This window comes from Dryobates pubescens, chromosome 10 (assembly GCF_014839835.1).
Source record: "Dryobates pubescens isolate bDryPub1 chromosome 10, bDryPub1.pri, whole genome shotgun sequence".
Lineage (NCBI taxonomy): Eukaryota > Metazoa > Chordata > Aves > Piciformes > Picidae > Dryobates > Dryobates pubescens.
Genome location: NC_071621.1, coordinates 31,212,167 through 31,233,567, shown reverse-complemented (window position 1 = coordinate 31,233,567; position 21,401 = coordinate 31,212,167). Strand labels below are relative to the sequence as shown.

General features: G+C 39.1%; 1 protein-coding gene across 5 annotated transcripts in view; it reads left to right on the top strand.

The window, feature by feature from the left end:
• CNTN5 (contactin 5) overlaps positions 1-21,401 on the top strand; it is a 661,195-nt gene that overhangs the window by 461,598 nt on the left and 178,196 nt on the right. For all 5 annotated transcript variants that reach the window (XM_054164542.1, XM_054164541.1, XM_054164544.1 and 2 more), the window contains one exon: positions 4,190-4,285. In XM_054164542.1, the coding sequence (XP_054020517.1) occupies positions 4,190-4,285 (96 nt within the window). The remainder of the gene's footprint in view (positions 1-4,189; positions 4,286-21,401) is intronic.

Sequence of the window (21,401 nt, the reverse complement as noted above, 5' to 3'; positions counted from 1 at the left end):
CAGTTTAAAAGTTCCCTACACAACCACATACATATCATTTCTTTTTAGTACCTACCTTTCAATCTTCTATAACCTGTGTTTATAGGCTATTAAATACAACACTGATATTTCCTGTTGTTTGGAGTGCAAAGTCTAATCATGTTTTTGATTTAGGTTATAATGGAATCTTGAAAAACATGGGCTTAATGCAATTCCTTTCCCTCTAAATCTTACCTTTTTAAAAGAGCTACAATTTCAGCTCAAGGTCTGTTTCTTAGTCCTATGTTTCAAATACAAGGAAAGGAAGGCTACACTCTCTATAGTGACAATAAAATGAATAAGTTTGTCCTTGGCCTGACAGAAGAATTTTACTCATGTAGAGCTATTTTTACCTTATCGAAAGAACATTGCCTGCTTCTTACTTATCTTTAGATATCTTCAGCATACGTCTTTAAACTTTTTAATACATATCATATGATGTCCAATTAAGACTCCATAATAAATTTACACATTAAATAGTATAAACTCACATAATTGGGCTGGCAGAGGACATTGTTCTGCACTGATCTAATTTCTGCTTTTGCAGTTAATTGACTGGTTCACTGACAATGAACTGCAGAACTTTCCACAGCTTCTGTGCTAGGTTACCAAGCAATACTTGCCCGAATTAAAACAAGATCTGTTTTTCATTTTTAATTTGATCTTAATTTCATAGCAAACATCAGTGGACTGAAATCTGTCTCACAAAAATCTGGCCCTACCCTGTTGTCCTCATGAACTGCAGACAATTGATGAATTCAGATAACGAATGATCCCTCACATGCATGCCTAAAAGACAAACACAGTGAAGGTGAATCAAAAGGCTATAGAATCACAGAATCAATAAGGTTGGAAAAGACCTCAAGGATCATCAAGTCCGACCTGTCACCCAAGAACTCATGACTACCAAACCATGGCGCCAAGTGCCATGTCCAATTCCCTCTTGAACACCTCCAGGGATGGTGACTCCACCACCTCCCTGGGGAGCACATTTCAATGGCTAACAACTCCTTCTGTGAAGAACTTTCTCCACACCTTGAGCCTAAAGTATTTACAACTATTAAGTAGTAAAAACTGCTCCAGGTGAATCAAAAGGCTATTAAGTAGTAAAGACTGCTCCAACTTTTATCCAAGTCCTGTTAAGGGCAGTCCCCTTTACTTGGGTGTTTATTTTGTTGATAGTTCTGCAAAGCTTTTCTCTTGCTTTGGCTTTTTATTTGTTTATTGATTTCCTGTTACTTCTTTCACTCTTTGCAGAAGAGCTTTGTTATCTGTTGGGTCTTATTTAAACTGATACTTTTGTGGTGGTAAGTGTCATTCTTCCACACTGTACATCAATATATACACATGCTTCAGCTCCATTCAGAATAATAGGTTATCCACTTAAGAGGCAGCCACATTAGCTGCCAGCCACTTTGGATCAGATCTGAATGCTTTCCCAAGTTTTTAACTTCTCTACTACACTGAGCTCATTATGCCTGAAGTGTAAGAGCAACTTCCTGAAATTGTTGCACCAAACCTGCTGGATTTAATGTCTTACATCTTCACTAGCCCTGAAATGTCTCTACTTTTTTCCTTTCATAGCAGAGACCACTCCTGTGCCACAGGTTGTTCTGTGGTGACTCTATAATATGTGTTGAATTGAATATATTTCTAACAATTAAGACAATAGAGCTGCTGTCACTGTGCACTCCATCCTAAATGCTCTTAGCATGGTTTGTAAATGCATTGCTAATCATATCTTTGCATAAGGAATGGTGACTGACACTTAACTATACATTTTCAAAATGGTCAGCATTGTGCATCCTGTTAAAGACCGACCACACCTGCAATGCTGTATCCATTTTTGGGCTCCTCAGTTCAAGAAAGACTGGGATCTACTGGAGAGAGTCCAACAAAGAGCTACAAGGATGATTAAGGGACTAGAACAGCGCTCCTTGGAAGAAAGGCTGAGAGAACTGTACTGTTAAGTCTGGAAAAGAGAAGGCTAAGAGGGGATCTTATCAATGCCTACAAGTATGTGAGGAGTGGGTGTCAAGAGCAAGGGGACAGGCTCTTCTCAGTGACACCTGGTCACAAGGAATAATGGATATAAGCTGGAATACAGGAAGTTCCACCTCAACACGAGGAGAAACTTCTTTAGTGTGAGGGTAACAGAGCACTGGAACAGCCTGCCTGGAGAGGTTATGGATTCTCCTTTTCTGGAGACTTCCAAAACCAACCTGGACATGTTCCTGCATGGCCTGCCCTAGCTGATCCTACTTTGACAGAAGAGTTGGACCCAATGATCTCTGGAGGTCCCTTTCAACCCCTAACATTCTGTGATTCACTAGGTGACATTTCTAAGTGAATTTGCACCAGATTGCATTATAATCCATGGTGGTCTTATTTTAAAATGCATTACAATATTTCATTAACTACTGCCTAGCAAAATTTTGTATCATTTGAGACCATAGGCCTATTATTTGTCAAAATTCTACTGAAAAAAAAAAATCCACCTTTTCTGCATTCAAACATATCTCTTGTTGAAATGAGAACATTGATTTATTTTGGGAAAGCATGCATATTTGGAGATATTTACATCTTAACATCTGCCTATGCCCAGGACAGCTTTTAGAAATGTAAAACGAAATGCATTTGGAAAGATTATAACTCACTTCCTATTTAAAAAAGTGCACCTGAACTCGGTAATATATCCACCAAAGATCAACTTCTTTTACTTCTGAAAATCATTGAGCTTCTGTTTTATGAACTGCTAGGCATGGAGCAGGATGTGTCACAGAGAACTGTCAGCTGAGTGCAGTTAAGAAAATAACTCTACTCAACCTACTCAAACTGTTCAGTGCTGCCTGGCTTATACCAGTATCTTGACCTGTACACAGAAATCAACATGTATATTGAATGTCAATCAGAGATGCTCCCTCTGGGTTTATCTATTCATATTTTTGATCCTTGTTTAGTGTCTGCTGAAGCATCAGCTTTCAGAGATGTCTTTGGATATGCTTATTGCCACTCTCCTTACCCTCATCTACACCAGAGACATGTCTCTACAAAACCCTTGAGTGAATAGAGGCTTTAAATGGCATTGTTGGCACTGAGGAATATAGACAATGGTCTGATGGCAGAAGTGAGCTGTTGCATCTCTTCTGCTACATTTATGTATGCCAGAGCATAGCTATCCACAAGGTCCAGTGTTCCCTGTGGTAAACAGAGTAATTGGATCTTCTGGCTGAGAGGCTTTAAATAAACACAATGAACTGTTTATAGCAGCACCCTGCAGCCCCATTCAAAAGTTTTTTGTACAAAAAGTAAAATGTTCCTCATTCCTCTGATGGAGGAAAACTTTTAAAAGAGTAAATGCATTGTAGACCAGATTTGGGTTTAGAACTGATGTGACTGATTTTCCTTTCTTCTCACAACAATGTGCTGTGCCCTCTCTAGAGGATGTTAGCAAAATCATCAGTCTGAATGTTAGCCAGGGTGTTCACTCCACTTCATTTATTCTTATTTTTTTAGTGTGTATGCATTTCTACCAGTGAAAAAATCCCATACAGAATATGGTAAGAAGAAATAAAATCACTATTGAATGTTTGGGGTTTTTTAATGGTGTATGTATTGTCTGCTGCTTTTCCTTTGATACTGCATGTAAGTGCAATATAAAGAATGATAAAGGGCTAATGCAGCATGGATTTTTTTTTTTTCATGGAAATAGATTTAGAATAGAATAGAATTAACCAGGTTGGAAAAGACCTTTGAGATCATCAAGACCAATCTATTATCCAACACCATCTAATCAACTAAACCATGGCACTGAGTGCCTCACCCAGTCTCTTCTTAAACACTTCCAGTGATGGTGACTCCACCACCTCCTTTGGCAGCCCATTCCAATGGCCAATCACTCTTTCTGTGAAGAACTTCTTCCTAACATCCAGCCTAAACCTCCCTGGCACAGTTTGAGACTGTGTCCTCTTGTTCTGGTGCTGGTGGCCTGGGACAAGAAACCAACCCACACCTGGCAACAACCTCCCTTCGGGTAGCCGTAGACATCAATAAGGTCTCCTCTATTAAAGTATGAAAAAAAGGACCTCTCAAGTTTACAATAAGAAATAAAATGTAAGTCACAGTAGTCACAAAACAAAAATCTAACTAAAATGCTCTGTTCTTTCAACAGACCTGGGGAACTTCAGTGGTCGGACAAGAAGTGCTGTTTCTGTGCGTGAAGGTCAAGGAGTTGTTCTGATGTGCTCTCCTCCACTTCATTCACCAGGTACAGCAGACTGCAGCTTGTATGTGCATTGGTCTTTTACAGTTTGGTCATTTTTGGATGCTCAGTATTACACACAATGTGTATTTGACTGTAAAACCTGAAAAATGGAATATTCACCATTCTGCTGACAGTTTTGGAGTCCCAAAAGAATAATTAATTCTTGTATACTGCCAGTTGCACCTCAGCAACACAATTTCTCTTACAGGTCTGTCTTATTCCTAGCATAAAACTTCAATGTAACAAAAATACTCTCTGCACCATCAGTGGGGAATGTGCTGCTTTGAGGTCACTGAAGATTTTTAGAGTTTAGAAGCCTTTCAGAATTCGTTCTACATGTCAATGTCAGGATGTTGTTGTTGAATACAAAGTGTCTTTTATTTTCAGTAGTACCACCATGACTTTGCTGGCTTTGTCTTGCTGTGTGGTTCAGTTTCTAGTACAACTGCACCATTGATAGTCTGCAGAAATAGAAATCCTGTGAAATGCCTGAGGATTCCCCAATGAAAGTGTAGCTGTTGCAGAGAGGTTACTTTTTTGCTTCTCAGATTGGCAGTCCTGCAATGCATACAGATAGCTAAGTGCATCTTTATATTTAGATATCATATAAGATCTGGAAACATAATGTTAGACAGAATATCTTGTTTTTCAAAGCTGCAGTATAGCCCATCCTTTTCAGGAATGGAATGGAATGGAATGGAATAGAATAGAATAGAATAGAATAGAATAGAATAGAATAGAATAGAATAGAATAGAATAGAATAGAATAGAATAGAATAGAATAGAATAGAATGGAATAGAATAGACCAGACCAGACCAGACCAGACTGGAAGAGACCTTTGAGATCATTGTGTCCAACTTATCATCCAACACTATCTAATCAACTAAACCATGGCACCAAGCACCTCATCAAGTCTCCTCCTAAACACCTCCTGAGATGGCAACTCCACCACCTCCCCAGGCAGCCCATTCCAATGGGCAATCACTCTCTCTGTGAAGAATTTCTTCCTAACATCCAGCCTTAACCTCCCCTGGCACAGCTGGAGACTGTGCCCTCTCATAAAAGAAAGGAAATGACACAAAGGATTTTTATTTCCTCCACATTTGAGCCATGAAGAAATAAAATGTCACCCTGCAGATGGAAAAGCTGCAGAAAAAAAAATCTGCTCTGACTTTCTGTCAGAGAAATATGCTCAGTTTCTATTTATTTCATTATTCTTGGATAAAAAATATCAGTGTAATTAAAGTTTGTTATCTTCTGGCCAACTCTCTACTTTTTCTTCTTCTGAGTAGGTTCTTTTGTTATGATTGCCTTTATAATCTATTTCAGAGTTTGCCATTACAGTCTCTGTGGTGAAATGGAGTGCATGATGTTAAGGCTTGATCGTGATAAGTAAACTGAGAGGGAAAAGATGTAGGCAGAAGAGTGAAAGATGGTTTCAACACCACAGCTCCACTCAATTTCCCCAAACAAACTGGGAGTGTAAGGATAGATGGGCATAAATAGTGGAGTAGTCATACACCTTTTAACAGCTGTCATGCCACAAAAGGTATCTTGTGTATCATGAAACTGTTTATAAATTTGTCTCTACAATTATGCTTTCAAACTTGTATTTAGACAGATTCCAATGCAGTGTTCTGCTGTGCCACACACATTGCCTCTGATGGTGAAAAAGCAGTACCTTTCATTTTTAGCGCTGGGCTAGCAAAATCCCTGCTGTGGAAACTACTGTGCTCACAGGCGGCATTCAGTTGGTTTAGTTTATATTGTTTGAGTACTGGTATGATATGCCAGCAGGAAAATTACTTTCAGGACAATATTTTGAGCCCTTGTTGGCATACTATTGTCACCACAGCTATGCCATATGCTGTGTGATGTAGAGAAGTAATAAGAAACCTGAAAGCGGAGATAATTCACTAATAACTGTAAAATTGCACAGATATAAAACTACCTCATGTGAGTGGGAAGGTGACTTGGCCACTCTTAATTTGTTTGTTGTCTAATGTAGAATGACATGCAATTTTCCTCCAGCTCCACACTTGCAAAACACTGAGGGACTGTGAGTCCTTGTGTACTGCAATGGGAGCTGCAAGTGGCATTAACACAGGAGCTGAAGTCTTCTCGGAAAGGGGAGAGTTACCTCCGTGGCCTTCCAAAAACTTCCACACCTGGTGATGTTTCAGCAATAATCATTTCACAAGGCTCTGGCAATAAGGTACAAGACATTAATGAAAGAAGGCTTCTAGACCAGAGTCAGTTTGTGAAAATTAATTTGGGACAAAAGCAGAACTTTAATGGAAAGTGTGTGAATTCCATTCTGAAATCATGGAGTGAATACAAAACTTCTCTTCCAGAGAGAAAATCCTATTGCAGAGCAGGGGAAATTGAGGATTTGCATGCAAGAACTTCCAAACCACAATTTAAAAGTACTTTTTATTCAGTTTTGGAAGCTCCATTTTAGTTTCTGTGTCTGACTTTTAAAGATGATATTGTCTTCTAAATAGTTCTAAGAAATTTTCACCCTTAAAAATCACCTGGGGTACAAACTTTTCCATGACTATTAAGCTACTGTAGTTCATATATCTAAGCTAAGGACTATTGAAAACATGTTTGAAATATGTGATCATCTAATGTTAACAAGACCCTGACTTATGGGAATGTTTTTTTATGACAGAGGATTTTTTTGTGGATGAACTCCATAAACTGTACTGCATTGATTTGTTCACGTTCATCAGCACCTTTAGAAATAATTTTCACTGACTTAGGAGATAAATGAATGATACAATAAAAAACCTAATCATTCTCTACAACCTCTTAAGCAATTCATCCTTCAGCAGTATCCCATTCCTCAATCTCTAAAGTCAATAACTAATAAACTTGGCTAAAAATTTCAGGATTGACCCCATTTAGGAAATTACAATATCATTGTGGGATAAACAAAGACAAAACTTAATGAATAAACAAGGGAGCTGGGGGTGTTTAGCCAGGAGAAGAGGAAGCTCAGGGGAGACCTTATTGTTCTCTACAACTACCTGAAGGAGGTTGTAGCCAGGTGGGGGTTGGTCTCTTCTCCCAGGCAACCAGCACCAGAACGAGAGGACACAGTCTCAAGCTGCACCAGGGGAGGTTTAGGCTGGATGTTAGGAAGAAGTTCTTCACAGAAAGAGTGATTGGCCTTTGGAATGGGCTACCCAGGGAGATGGTGGAGTCACCATCACTGGATGTGTTTAAGAAGAGACTGGATGGGGCATTTGGTGCCATGGTTTAGTTGATCAGATGGTGTTGGTTGATAGGTTGTACTTGATGATCTCTGAGGTCTTTTCCAACGTTATTGACTCTATGATTCTATGAACACTCTATTGAAAATGGTATAGGTTTATTAACATGTTTTCAAATCGAACATAAAGAAAATCCTTTTGGTTGAATAATATCTACATTCCAGACTTACAGAACACAATCCTAGAGAAATCTGAAAGTCTTTGCAAAGCACCACTGACTGAAAAAATACCACACTAATTTCTTTTGACAAGAATTTAATCAGAAACCAACTTTCCTGGGTATACAGACTTGATTTCTGTTTATTAATGCTGTGATATATTATCAAGAGGTAATGCAATAAACAAACAAGCTCAAACTTGTGAGACATATATATATATAGATTATTTATGCAGGTCTTCATTAGGTTGTTGTCCAAATATTTCACAGAGGAAATAATAATAATAATAAAGCACACATGAAATACATTCAGAGTGTTTGCAGTGCAGATTCAAATAAGAGAATTATTTCTTGGTTTTAATAAATGACTTTGTTGAGTTATGATCATTTTTTGCCGAGAAATAGCTAAGCAGCAAAATGAGGGATATTTTTTTGTTGGTTTTTGTTTGGGGTTTGTTGGGTTTGGTTTTTTTTGAGAGAGAGAGAGACAGTATCCTCTCTTTTAGAATGGTGAAGAAAAATAGTTCAGCAAAAACAATTTTGTACAGACTTCTTATGACAAACAGCCACCAGCAGATTCTCACCTCCTGCTTTGCCTGGACCATTACTTCAAAAAGTGAAGAAAACAAAAGCCCAAACCAAAAAACCCTGACAAGCCTGCTGCCTCTGACTTCACTGGGAATTCTGTACCATTTTAATGTGTCTACTGCAGCAGCTTTGGTTGTTTTAAGCAAATTCGTAGTTCTCTCTTATGAAATATATTGATTCTGGATAACTTCTTCCTCACACCCATTAGTCTTTTCTCCAAGATGGATTTCCTAGACAGTTAACTCTTAGGTACCCTGATAAGCAAGAGGTTAATTAATTACCAGCTGGTAATTGGTATCTCCATATTAAAAGGCCTCTAATTTTTTTTTCTTCCTACAAACAGGATTATGTTTTTTCATAGTGGCATTCTAAAGGATATAAACATAGGGCTTTATTCAGTCATCTAATCATCTTAATTACAAGGTTTACCATAGTGAGATTAAAATTAAATGGAAGTTCTCACCCAGATTTGCATGTTTCCCTCAGAATTAATACTTTCAGCTGAGCTTTTTAAGGCTTTTATTCAAAAGCTTTCAGCGTGAGCTTAATAGAAGGCAACTGTTCCCATTGTTAGACGGAGCAAAGTGTTGATGCATACAGCGTAAGACAGATGTGTGCTCCCTCCTGCCTCAAAGGGATGACGCCATCTGGAGAGAGCACTGCTACATAATCTTTCAACAGCATGTAACATCTGTACAGATGTTAAACCACAACTTTAAAAAATCTCTTTCTAAAGGATAAAGCAGATCTTTCTCACTTTGGAAACTGTTACATCTTTTATGCCTCCCCTTTAGTGTTATAAAACTGTAGTGTTCATGAGAAATGCTTCACCAAAGAAGATTAATGCTGGTGCCATGGGGATCACAGTCCTTCCCATACATCTTCTGGATGTCTGCATAGTGTGTTGCTAAACTGGAAAGCTGCAGAAATAAAAGTCTTTCTACCAAGGTGCAGAAGGTTTTGTCCTACTCTTCCATTTCCTACACAGCTGTCCTAGTCCTATTAATTGGAGAAAGTCACATCACATACTGTTTTTCCCAAGCTATTCTGAGTTCCTGTTTGTGTGTACTTTGGACATAGTCACTTTGGGAGCAAACACAAACTGATTGTTTCTCACTGTTCAGGGTATGCAAAAGGAATGTGAAAGCTGTGTTTCTGTTCAAACTGTGGCTTTGGACTGCAGCTCTGCTACATGTAGGAAACCAAATCCAACTGCAGTGCAGTGGTTTTCTCTAGTTAAAATTCCTCCGTTCAGATCCATGATGCACAACTATACATAGAAATAACAAGGCAGGCTCAAAATGACCTAATTCAGGTACAGAATTGTTAAGACTAGACTTGTCTCGACAAATAGGTTATGATAATGAGATTGTTATATTTGGGCTAGACTAGACTCAGTATGCTCATTAGAATTAGAATTGTTAGGGTTGGAAGGGACCTCAAGGATCATTTAGTTCCAAACCCCCTGCCATGGGCAGGGATACCTCACACTAGATCAGGTTGCTCACAGCCACATCCAGACTGGCCTTTAAAACCTCCAGGGATGGGGCTTCTACCACCTCCCTGGGCAACATGTTCCAGTGTCTCACCACCCTCATGGGGAAAAACTTCTTCCTAACATCCAATCTGAATCACCCATTTCTATTTTTTTTCCATTCCCCCTAGTCCTATCATTACCTGACACCCTAAAAAGTCCCTACCCAGCTTTCTTGTAGGCCCTCTTAAGATACTGGAAGGCCACAATAAGGTCTCCTTGAAGCCTTCTCTTCTCCAGACTGAATAACCCCAATTCTCTCAGTCTGTCCTCATAGGAGAGGCACTCCATCCCTCTAATCATCTTTGTGGCCCTTCTCTGGACACATTCCAGCACGTCCATATCTTTCTTGTAATAGAGGCTCCAGAACAGGATGCAGTAGTCCAGGTGGGGTCTCACCAGAGCCGAGTAGAGGGGGAGAATCACTTCCCTTGACCTGCTGGCTATGCTTCTCTTGATGCAGCCCAGGATGTGATCTTGGTTTTAATAAATGATCTTGGTTCTGAGCTGCAAGTGCACACTGGTGGTTCATGTTGAGCTTCTCATCCACCAGCAGCCCCATGTCCTTTTCTTCAGGGCTGCTCTCAAGCCAGTCACTGCCCAGCCTGTATCAGTGCTTGGGATTGCCCCAGTTCAGATGCAGGACCTTGCACTTTGTCTTGTTGAACCTCCTAAGTTGTCATGGGCTGGAGCCTGCTGAGGTTCCTCTGGATGGATTTCTTCCCTCCAGCATGTCTGCTGCACCACACAGCCTGGTGTCATCATTAAACCTGCTGAGGGTGCACTCAATGCCACTGTCCATGTCACCAACAAAGATGTTGAACAAGAGTGGTCCCAGCACTGTTCCCTGAGGGACTCCACATGTCACTGGCCTCCACTTGGACATGGACCCATTGACATCCACCTTTTGTGAGTTCTTATAAAAGCATTGGCCACTCACAACAGCTGGATGGGTCATGCTTACTGCAATGACTCTCCCTCAAACTAAGCAGAACTTATAATCAGTCAATACCTTCTATTGGTCATTTGTAGAGCTAAGTATGCATGAAACTGGTGATGGCAAAGAGAACATTGGAAAGGCAGAACCATCCCATACCCTGACACTTTTGCTTGTGCTAATAAAAGTGGGATTTAGAGGAAAATTTTAGTTCATCTGGGGAGTATGATGCTGAGTAACAGAAATAGGTCTTTTAAGTAACTGTAGTAGAAAATGATTGCTAACTCTACAGGACAGACAAGTTTCCTCAGTAAACCTCTACTATGTCATATACAGAAGACAAGACAGCACAAATTCTCTGTCATATCTGTAATATATCAATGATCAAATCATATATATAAAATGTTCCAGACCTACTGTTTTGATGGGTACGTGTATCAACCAAATAAGTTGAAGGTTTTCTGCACTCCTCTCAGGCTTGACAATATTTTTGGGTTTTACCAAATGCTAATGAAGATTGAACTTTGCTTTTCAATAATGGGGGTGGTGGTGGGGGAAGTATTAGAAGATAGGTTCACAATCTTTTAAACTCTCTATTTCTGTCCTAATTTAGGGGTAATCCCATGGTGTTACCTCATCTCTTCACTCACATTTTTCCTTGGAAGAATTATAAAGGTGTTTCTCTCTTGCATTCTATACTTTGTGAGTTATACTAGAATGCTCCTGAAACTTCCTTGTCTAATATTCTCATGTGTGTTATCATTAAGGTGAATGTGCATGGGTCAGTGTAGGAATCTGTATTCTTCATCTGAACAACTGATTGATGACTGTGCCTGTAGATGTCATTATGTTATAAAATAAACACAAAACCCAAACAAACCCAAACAAACAGAAGCACAACCACTTTTGTTTTTCTTCTGTGGCCTTCACTGCTCAGTACACGATCAGCAATTTTCCTACTGACTCCCCTTGGGCACTTTGCAGGTTTTCCTCCCTCAATCTTATTGAAGGCATGTGTTTGAGCATATAAAATTTAAGGTAGGGAACAACAGAGTTTTCTGTACAATAGCACTGTAAGAGCAGTGCTTGCCAATGGGTTACACCCAGTCTGGTGGCAATGTGTTGTTATTAGATTTTAATTACATTTTAATGATCTGCATGCGCCCCAAGTTCTAGACAATGTCTGTACAGTAGGCACATGAATAAATAATGAGCCATTTACATTTTCTTGGCAAAGAAATGTACATCATTCGTTTATTACTTTATTTTAAGTATGTTTTTTCGGGACAGAGGTTCTTGGAATCAATATGGCTAACCAATATGTCCTCCCTACTCTAGTCATGAGGTCTGTGGTGACAGGTTGGACTCGATGATCTTTGAGGTCTCTTCCAACCTTAGTGATACTGAATACTGAATACTGAATATGATCAGGTATTGATCCTTTATTGTTCCAGTATTGCAGGCCTATGGCGCAGGCCTATGGTAAGAGCATGGCACAGCAAGGTAAAGCATGGAAGGAGAAGAGATAGGACAGGCAGAAGAAGTGCGTAGCAAGGGAAACCACAACTTATATAAACTCAGGGTGCCTTGTTGGCATGGACTCATTGGTTCCCTGTGAGTGACCACACATCACACTATTACAGATTATTGGTCCAACTACTGATGACACACGAGGTTTGTTGATGCAGGTGCATGTCCTGTTGTCCCAAGATAACTTGCTATGTTTCTAGCTACCAGCGTCTTGTTTTAGTTACAGTGCTGCAGGCACTGCTCTGTTTTGGTACGCTGATAGCTGGCTCTGCACTCATGCTGAGCATGGCCTGCCACCATGTCAGGCTCTAGGCCTGCACTGCCAGGTTGCTGACACTGCTCGTCGCTGGCATTGCCACACGTTTTAAAACAATGAGCAAAAAGAAAAGCATTAGTCTTCCAACTGCAGTGAATTCTCCAGAACTTCTGAATTGTCATTTCTAAAATAAAAAAAAAACACCTCCCCTTAAAAAACACACCTTAAAAAATGTTTCAAAAAATATTCTAAAACTACACTAGAAATGAAAATTGTAGTGTCCCTAGACCCACTGGATCGTTCACTGGAGTTGTCCTTTCACCCAGGGACTATGAAAATATAGTGAGAGAAAGCTGGTTGACCTTGGCCAATTAAGGCAGCGCACAGCATTGGATGAAGGGGCAGCCCTGACAGGCCTCTGCTTAAGGGACTTGTGCTTCAGCTTCACAGCCACACTATTGTCAACAAATATTACCCCAGATGCCAATTCAGGAAAATCAAAATGAAAGCAGATAGCAAGAGAGGAGGGAGGAAGCATGGGAGATTAATTAGTTTTAAAAATGCATTGAGTCTGTTGGCCCTCAGGCTCGTGCTCTATTGCCTCTCAGGCGCCAGCCGTATGTGACTATTTGTCTATAGCTTGACAAATGGGATAATAATGATGAAAAGTTTCTGTAGTGTGCAGGCTCCTCTTCCCTAGAGACAAGTGCCTAGCCTGTTACTGAGATGTCCCGACAAACTAGACATAACTATCACGAACCCCTCAATCCAGTGATTGAACAAGACAGCATTGTCCTGCTAGTTTTAACAGCAATGTATGTTCATGGTATCACAACCACATTCCTGCAGCTAGTATTGTAAAAGTATCAATTAAAGTAGGAAACACTGCTGCAAAACCTTTTTCTGTGGCAGAAAAGATGGCAGAAGCCCAACCTGCTGGCGTAGCATACACTACTTGCAGCAACAGAGGACAAGGCTCTGACAGAATTGAACAGCACCTAATAAGCTTTCTAGCAGAATTAATTTGTTACTTAGTTCTAATGTTTGACTAAGCTGTTTTTTGAACATGCCAGTTAGTTAAATGTAGGAAGACTATTTTGTTTATAATGGAAAATATCTAATTAATACCTATTGCCTCTCCACTTCATACTATGGAAGTGAATAGAGTGAGAGGGCACATGTTAATCAATGTAACTTAGGCGAAGTCGTCAATACTATGCTGATCAGACAACTTAAGAGGAAGCATCACAAGGAGGAAGAGATAACAAATGATTTATTTCTAACAATCTGATGTCTAGCCTTTTCTCTCTGTTACTATTGTGGGGAAATCTTAAAGGATTTTAAAAACCATGAAAGCAGTGGTGTTTTCAGCAAACACAGCTCTTCCCAGACTCTGCATTATTAACTGAATTCAATGGTGATTCTGGGAGAGATGACTACTGAAAATGTTAGAAGGTCAGCCTTGATTCACAAGACAAAAAGCTTTGGATCAGACTGATCTGAGTTCTATAAAATGCCATTAACAAGTTTCCCTCTGTAATAAAATCAATTATTCCTCATTTTGTAAGCATGACCTGAAAGTGAATTTACAGCCATTTAAGGTAATACAATGCTTAATGAGACAGAGATTTTCATATAGCCTTATTTAATCAGTTCAAGAAGATTGTTTCAAATAAATGAGGCAGTTTGGAAATGATTCTGCTTCAGATATTTAGTTTTCACTTTTCTTTTTCAAAGGGAAAGTAGAAATTGTTTAGAAATATCTATCTTGGTGTATTGATGTTCTTTTTCTTATCCAGTACAATTGTTACTGGCAGGAAGGCAGTTGTAAGACTAAATACATAAGGCAATTGCTTGGATTTTTCAAGGAGAAAATTACTGAATAGATACAAGAATAATATCATACAGTTCAGACAAAAAATCTGAATGATTACAGTAAAATCCAAATTCCTGCACAGCAGCACATGTGCATTCTTTATCTTTTGACAACAAAAGATGACTTCTATAGCAGGAGTAGTGGAAAGGTGACTTCTTTTTGATTGCTGCCATCTTTTAACCAATGTAATAATTAATACCACATTTAATAATTTGCCCTCTTCTGTCTCCTATGTTTATGTGCTGTATTCCAATGTTGTTAAAATCATTGCTGATGACTTCATTAGCCACCTGCACTAATTGCCGGGTTCTACACATCGGCCATAACAACCCCATGCAACGCTACAGGTTGGGGTCAGAGTGGCTGGAGAGCAGCCAGGTGGAAAGGGACCTGGAGGTACTGGTTAATAGTAGGCTGAACATGTGCCAGCAGTGTGTCCAGGTGGCCAAGAAAGCCAGTGGCATCCTGGCCTGTATCAATAACAGTGTGGCCAGCAGGAGCAGGGAAGTCCTTCTGCCCCTGTACTCAGCAGTGGTTAGGCCATACCTTGAGTGCTGTGTTCAGTTCTGGGCCCCTCAGTTTAGGAAAGATGTTGAGTTGCTGGAATGTGTCCAGAGAAGGGCTACAGAGCTGGGGAGGGGTTTGGAGCACAAGCTCTATGAGGAGAGGCTGAGGGAGATGGGGTTCCTTATCCTGGAGAAGAGGAGGCTCAGGGGAGACATTATTGCTCTCTAGAACTACCTGAAGGGAGGTTGTAGCCAGGTGGGGGCTGGTCTCTTCTCCCAGACAACCAGCACCAGAACAAGAGGACACAGTCTCAAGCTGCACCAGGGGAGGTTTAAGCTGGATGTTAGAAGGAAATTCTTCATAGAGAGAATGATTGGCCATTGGAATGGGCTGCCCAGGGAGGTGGTGGAGTCACCATCACTGGAGGTGTTCAGGAGGAGACTTGATAGGGTGCTTGGTTGCATGGTTTAGATGATTAGGTGGTATTGGATGATAGGTTGGATGCGATGATCTTGAAAGTCTCTTCCAACCTGGTCTATTCTATTCTATTCTATTCTATTCTATTCTATTCTATTCTATTCTATTCTATTCTATTCTAATACAATTCCAGTTGCATTGCTGTTATTATCCCAGAGTGGCAAATCTGTAAATGGAAAATTTGACTGCATTGATTGGTTTATTGAAGTGTTAATTTTCATTGTATTTTCCTCTTTCAATAATTAAGAAAGTCTTAACATTGGAGACTGCAGAGATAAAAAAATCAGGATGTAGAAGAAAGAATGGAAAGAAGGGTATAGGTAATAGCAATGAAGGGCTGGTCTGAGTTTGTTTGTTTCCCTACAGAATCATTCCCTGCAGAAACATTCTGTGATTCTGTGATCACAAGGTCATTTAGGAGTTTAGAAAACTACCATATAGTTTCAAACCTGAAGAGTCTATTTTCAGATCTACCCAATGCAAGGTGGAAGGAAGGAGCTCTACCCGTTTCACAGAGGAGATCAGAAGATGATCTGTGAAGAAAATCTAAATAAAAGACTAAAATTGCACTGATTTACAGTCCAGATCTTGTAACTTTACATCATCACTCTCCATGCCTAAGAGAAAAAGGGCTTTGAAAAACATAATTAGTCTTCTGAAAAATATGCACATATGCAGCACAGGAGGGAGCAGAGCTGTCTTTGCTTGAATTGCTTCAAAAATATTTCTTTTAGAGAAAGAAACTATTTCAGGGAGAGTTGAACAAATATCTTCTTTTTCCATGTGGTATGTATACATAATGTGACACATCAGGGGTCACTTTGACTGCTATTGCTGAGGGGCTGAGGAGGGATGACTATAACCATGGGACACTGCCCTAGGCTGAAAGTAAGACAACAGAAGGCTATGTGTTATCTCCAAATAACAATTATGTGACATGTAGAAGATGAATGGAAGCAGTTCAGTGGACTTCCAGTAGTGCAGAACAATGTGCACAGATACTCCACAGTGTATTGTCTCTGTGTAGAAACAGGTATGAGTTAGTCTCTACGTTGTTAACTTCTAAATGATTGATTCTTGCATAGGTTATTCGTAGTGATTTATTTGTACAACATGGTTGAGCATCATTACCAGTATTGCAGGGCAGTTTGCTAATGTGACATGTGACTTCCTTTTCATCTGCACTTTGAGTTATTTTTAATTAAGGTGAAAAAAATCATCTGTCACTGTCATTCTTAATACTTAAAATTTGTCCTTTGGGGACTATAACATTGGATTTATGTTATTCTCTGAAACAAATGGTCGTATGTTCCATTGTGCTGAGAAAGATGTAATGGAAGAGCCATTCTTTGGTACATTTGAGCCTAGAAATCTGAGCACTAGGGGATTATGTCAGCTAACTTTTTATTAAACTTAGGAAAATAAAATTCAGAGGGAAGATGAAAGGGTGGCTACCCATCTCTGATTTTCATCTACACAGCTCCTAAGGATTTGTAGGCTGTAACTTTTTGTGTGTTTGTTTTGGTATTTCTTATAGATGTAAAAATAGCTGGTGAGGAGAGGAAAGAATATGAAAAATATAAAGAATTATGTACTAGGGGAGATTTGACTCTGGCTATGGCCTGATTCATGACTGCTGGGAAGTTCCCTCCATCTTCTTCAGTTTACCCATATAAAAGTGATGATAATATACTGCCCTTGCTTTGAGATCTGAGGGTAATAAATACCATAGGAGGAAAGGAGCAGGGCCAAAGAAGATCTACCATACCATAGCCACAGTAGAAATCACTAAATACTGACCTGCAAATAGACTCAGTTGAAGCCTTTAAATCTATGTTAAAACACCAAGCAGCACCAAGAGAATCTAAAGCAGAGAGGTAGCGGGATGTATCTTAAGTTCAATACACCTGGCCTTACAAAGGTTAGTCTATGGACTCCAAGTATATAGTTTTTCCAATACAGTTCCTATGACAACAACTGCATGTAAGGTGTGGTGAAGGCTGTTAGAAACATTTGAGTTTCAAAATGTGAACTAGAGCTGTAGTAGCCTTTTATTTTCATTTCTACCCCCAGAGGCCTGAAATTAAATCTTGTTAAATTCATTTTTCTGTTTCTATTAAACCTTCCTGCATTAGGAGTCAAGGTGAATGGAGAATAAAGTGACAAATTGAGCTTGTTTTATTTCTTGGAAATGCAAAAAATCAAACTGAACCATACGTATCAGCTCCTTGAGAGATTGGTACCTGCTTAACTGGACTACTAGTGAGATGCCTGATCACAGAATCACCAAGGTTGGAAGAGACCTCAAAGATCATCAGGTCCAACCTGTCACCACACACCTCATGACTAAACCATGGCCCTAAGTGCCACATCCAATCCCCTCCTGAACACCTCCAGGGACGGTGACTCCACCTCCCTGGGCAGCACATTCCAATGGCTAACAACTCTCTCAGTGAAGAACTTTCTCCTCACCTCCAGCCTAAACTTCCCCTGGTGCAGCTTGAGACCGTGTCCATGCTACAGAATTTTTTCTGTCTTTGTCAGTAAAACAAAATATAAAAATGCACTTAGTTGGACCAGATTTCTTTCCTTCCAATATTATTAATTATATCCTTTCTAATTGGATATTAATTAACTCTCATGTAAGTCACTGAATTATTTCATCTAAGATTGAGGCTGATGAACTTATAATGATGTGTACCCTTTCTAATCCTGGAACAAAATTATCTCTACTTGTTGGTTTTGGAAATTACTAATCATAGAACCATTTAGGATGGAAAAGACTCTTGAGATCATTGAGTCCAAGGTCCCTAAACACCACATCTCTGCATCTGCTCAGTACCTCCAGGGATGGTGACTCCATTACTGGGTGTTTTGTTTTGTTTTAACGGGCTAATATCCCTTCTCTGGACGTGGTCCAGCAAGTCAATGCCTATCATTGAGTCCTGTATCATATGATGCAGAAAAGCAGCAGAGATGACAAAAAGAAAACTATGTAAAGGATTCAGACCCAAAAATTCCTGAGGAAACATTGAAGAGTTTTGGCTGATCTAGCCCTCAAAAGAAAAGTTTTCTATGCAGAAGCATAATGGTCTTCTCTTTTAACTGTGAGAGTTTATTATATGGTTTAGTTAGTTGGGTGGTGTTGGATGATAGGTTGGACACGATGATCTTGAAGGTCTCTTCCAGCCTGGTCTGGTCTATTCTATTCTATTCTATTCTATTCTATTCTATTCTATTCTATTCTATTCTATTCTATTCTATTCCATTCTAGTCTATTCCACTCTACTCCACTCTACTCTACTCTACTCTAATAATGTGTTTTCAATATAGTAAGTTGAACATTTAGTAAACCATATTGAAAAAATAAAGGAATTATACCACAAATATTAATGAAAACTAATTATTAACTAATGAAATAGGTTATTCTGAAGATCTAAATTTAAGAATATAATTCACTAGATACTTTTAAAGGCTGGGTTAAGAATGTCTTTATATGTCTGAGGGCAAAAGAAGGACGTGAAGCACATCTGGCTTTGTATTTCTTTTGATAACAGTATTTTGATTCTTTCCAAAATAGATTTTTTTTTTTAATGAAAATTACACCAGTGACAATAAAATACACACAATAACCTAGCATCCATTCCCAGAAGCCATATTTTTGTTTTGTTTGTTATGTGGTCTCTTCAAAGAGTGTGTGTGTGAGAAAGGCATTTAAATGGTCTTTACATGTTTCAGTGACTGGCTATATTTCATAGATGTCAAATGTACAAATGAGTCTATATTGGCTGTGTACACTGATAATGACAGTATAATATTTGTATCCTGCAGTACAAGTTCAGTACTGACAGTACACTTACCATTTCTACCATATTTGTAGCTATTTGCTGTGTGAATGCTATACAAAAGAAGATGTTTGAATGTTTATCACTGTAATTAAATCTGAGCAAAGACAAATATGTGATTGGTAGAAATGTGTTTCAGGTAAGTAAGCAGTAGATACAGAGCCCCCAGAGCAGAAAAGAAGCAATTTCTTTGCTAGCTGATAAATCAACAATATCTGTTTGCTCTGTGTGGGTGCATTACAATGCGACAAATAAATTACCTTCATTAAATATTTTCTTAGAGGATTAATGAACAGTGATAATAAACCACAGCAGCACAAAGAAATGTACCAAAATTATTTATCTGGTTGTGGTGGGAGTCTGCAGGAACAACTCATTGTTATCATTCATCTTAGCTAAAAAAGAAGCTTTCCCTCTTCTGAATGTGTTCTCCATCATTAGAGCGTGCCAGATATTGCACTCTTAATCTGTAGCTGGTGCACAGAATATCCAAAAAGCAGAGAGGGATGATAGATTTGAAAACGGGACAGGGGAGATTTAGGCATGTGGGTTTTTTTCCTGATACTTTATTTAAACAGTGTATTGCTGGAGAGAAAAGCAAAGCAAAACCATCATGTAAATTTCATGGTTGTAGCTATGTGTAGTAAATTCAGCCTGTAATAATGACTGCACTTTTTTGCTGATGTTCTTATGAAACAACAACAACAAAACCCACAACCAACCAACAAACAAACTTCTTCAGAGGTGCTTAAACTCCCAGATTCTCTCTTATTTTGGACCATATATTCATCAAGTACTGCCATCTTGTGGAGTTGGTGCAATCAGAGGAAATCCTAAATGGAGCATAAGAAATATATTTTCCCAACAGGATAGCGGATGAGATGCAGCAGTGTAGCTCCTACTGCATCACAAAAACACACAAACCAGACTCATGTCTCCTGCAAACACCATAACTCCAAAGAGATGCAATTATGGGATGTATGCTTGTGTGTTTTGCCTTTCAAGATGCAATATTTGGCCAATATATGGACTGTACATTTAGCTTTTAGGTGGCTTTAAAGAAGCTTGTATGCTGGCTTTCTTGTTATGACTTTGCTTGCCACCCCAAGACACTACTCCTCTAACAGAGCTGATGAAAAAACACTCTCCAGAAACCTCATTTTAAAAAGGATGAAACAAGCAACTTCTCAGGAGAAAAAACATGAAGCAAATCAGGAAAACATTCTAGCATTAACAGAGTTAATATTTACTGCTATCTGAATGCCTCCAGCACAGCTCTCATTACAGTACTTAAGGGGTTGTTTCTTACTGACCCTCAGTGACAGGCAGACTTTTTCACTGTCATAGTCCTGACACTGCCTGCATCAGAATGATATTTCCAAAAGCACAGTACAGCACTAGCATAAATGCTGATTTGTCATTACTACAGCTTCATCCATTATGTGGATTACATCACATTGTGACAGTTTAGGAATTAGTATTGTTAAACAGAGAAAATGGATCTACAAAAATAACTTAAGGGATTATAGCAAACAAAATTTCACACTATAAATTCTTTTTAGCAAGAGATAGATATTCTCACTATTTTTATCATCCAATGACCTGGATTTTCACCTATATAGCCCACTAAAAAAGTACTTAATAAAACACAGAAAGAAATTGGGTACTTGGAATGTTTTCCAACTGACCTTCAGGAAGTAGATACAAAGCTCCAAGGAGACTATCTTCTGTAAACAATGCTGGTCATTCATCAATGAAAATATCATCTTTGTAATTATCAAAATGGCTCAAATCATTGTGACACCAAGATTTCGTATGTAACAGATCTTACCAGCAGAAGAGTCCTCTAGCACAAGCCATAGGAGAATGCCAGTTTCCAAATGCTCCTATAGCTCATCATTTTCCTGTCTTTTTGCTCTCTGGTTCTGTATGTGTTGATGAATAGCATCGGCGTAAAAGTTTCTTCTGTGTTGGCAGTCAACTGCAATTTCCAGGAAGGGTTCTGCATCATCTGTGTGGGTTTGGCATAGGTGTCACATTAACAATAAAATAGATGGGCATAAAAAGGAAAAAATAGGCTCAGCATATATTCTGCAAAAATACTCCAATATCCTGTATTCTGTAGTATGGACA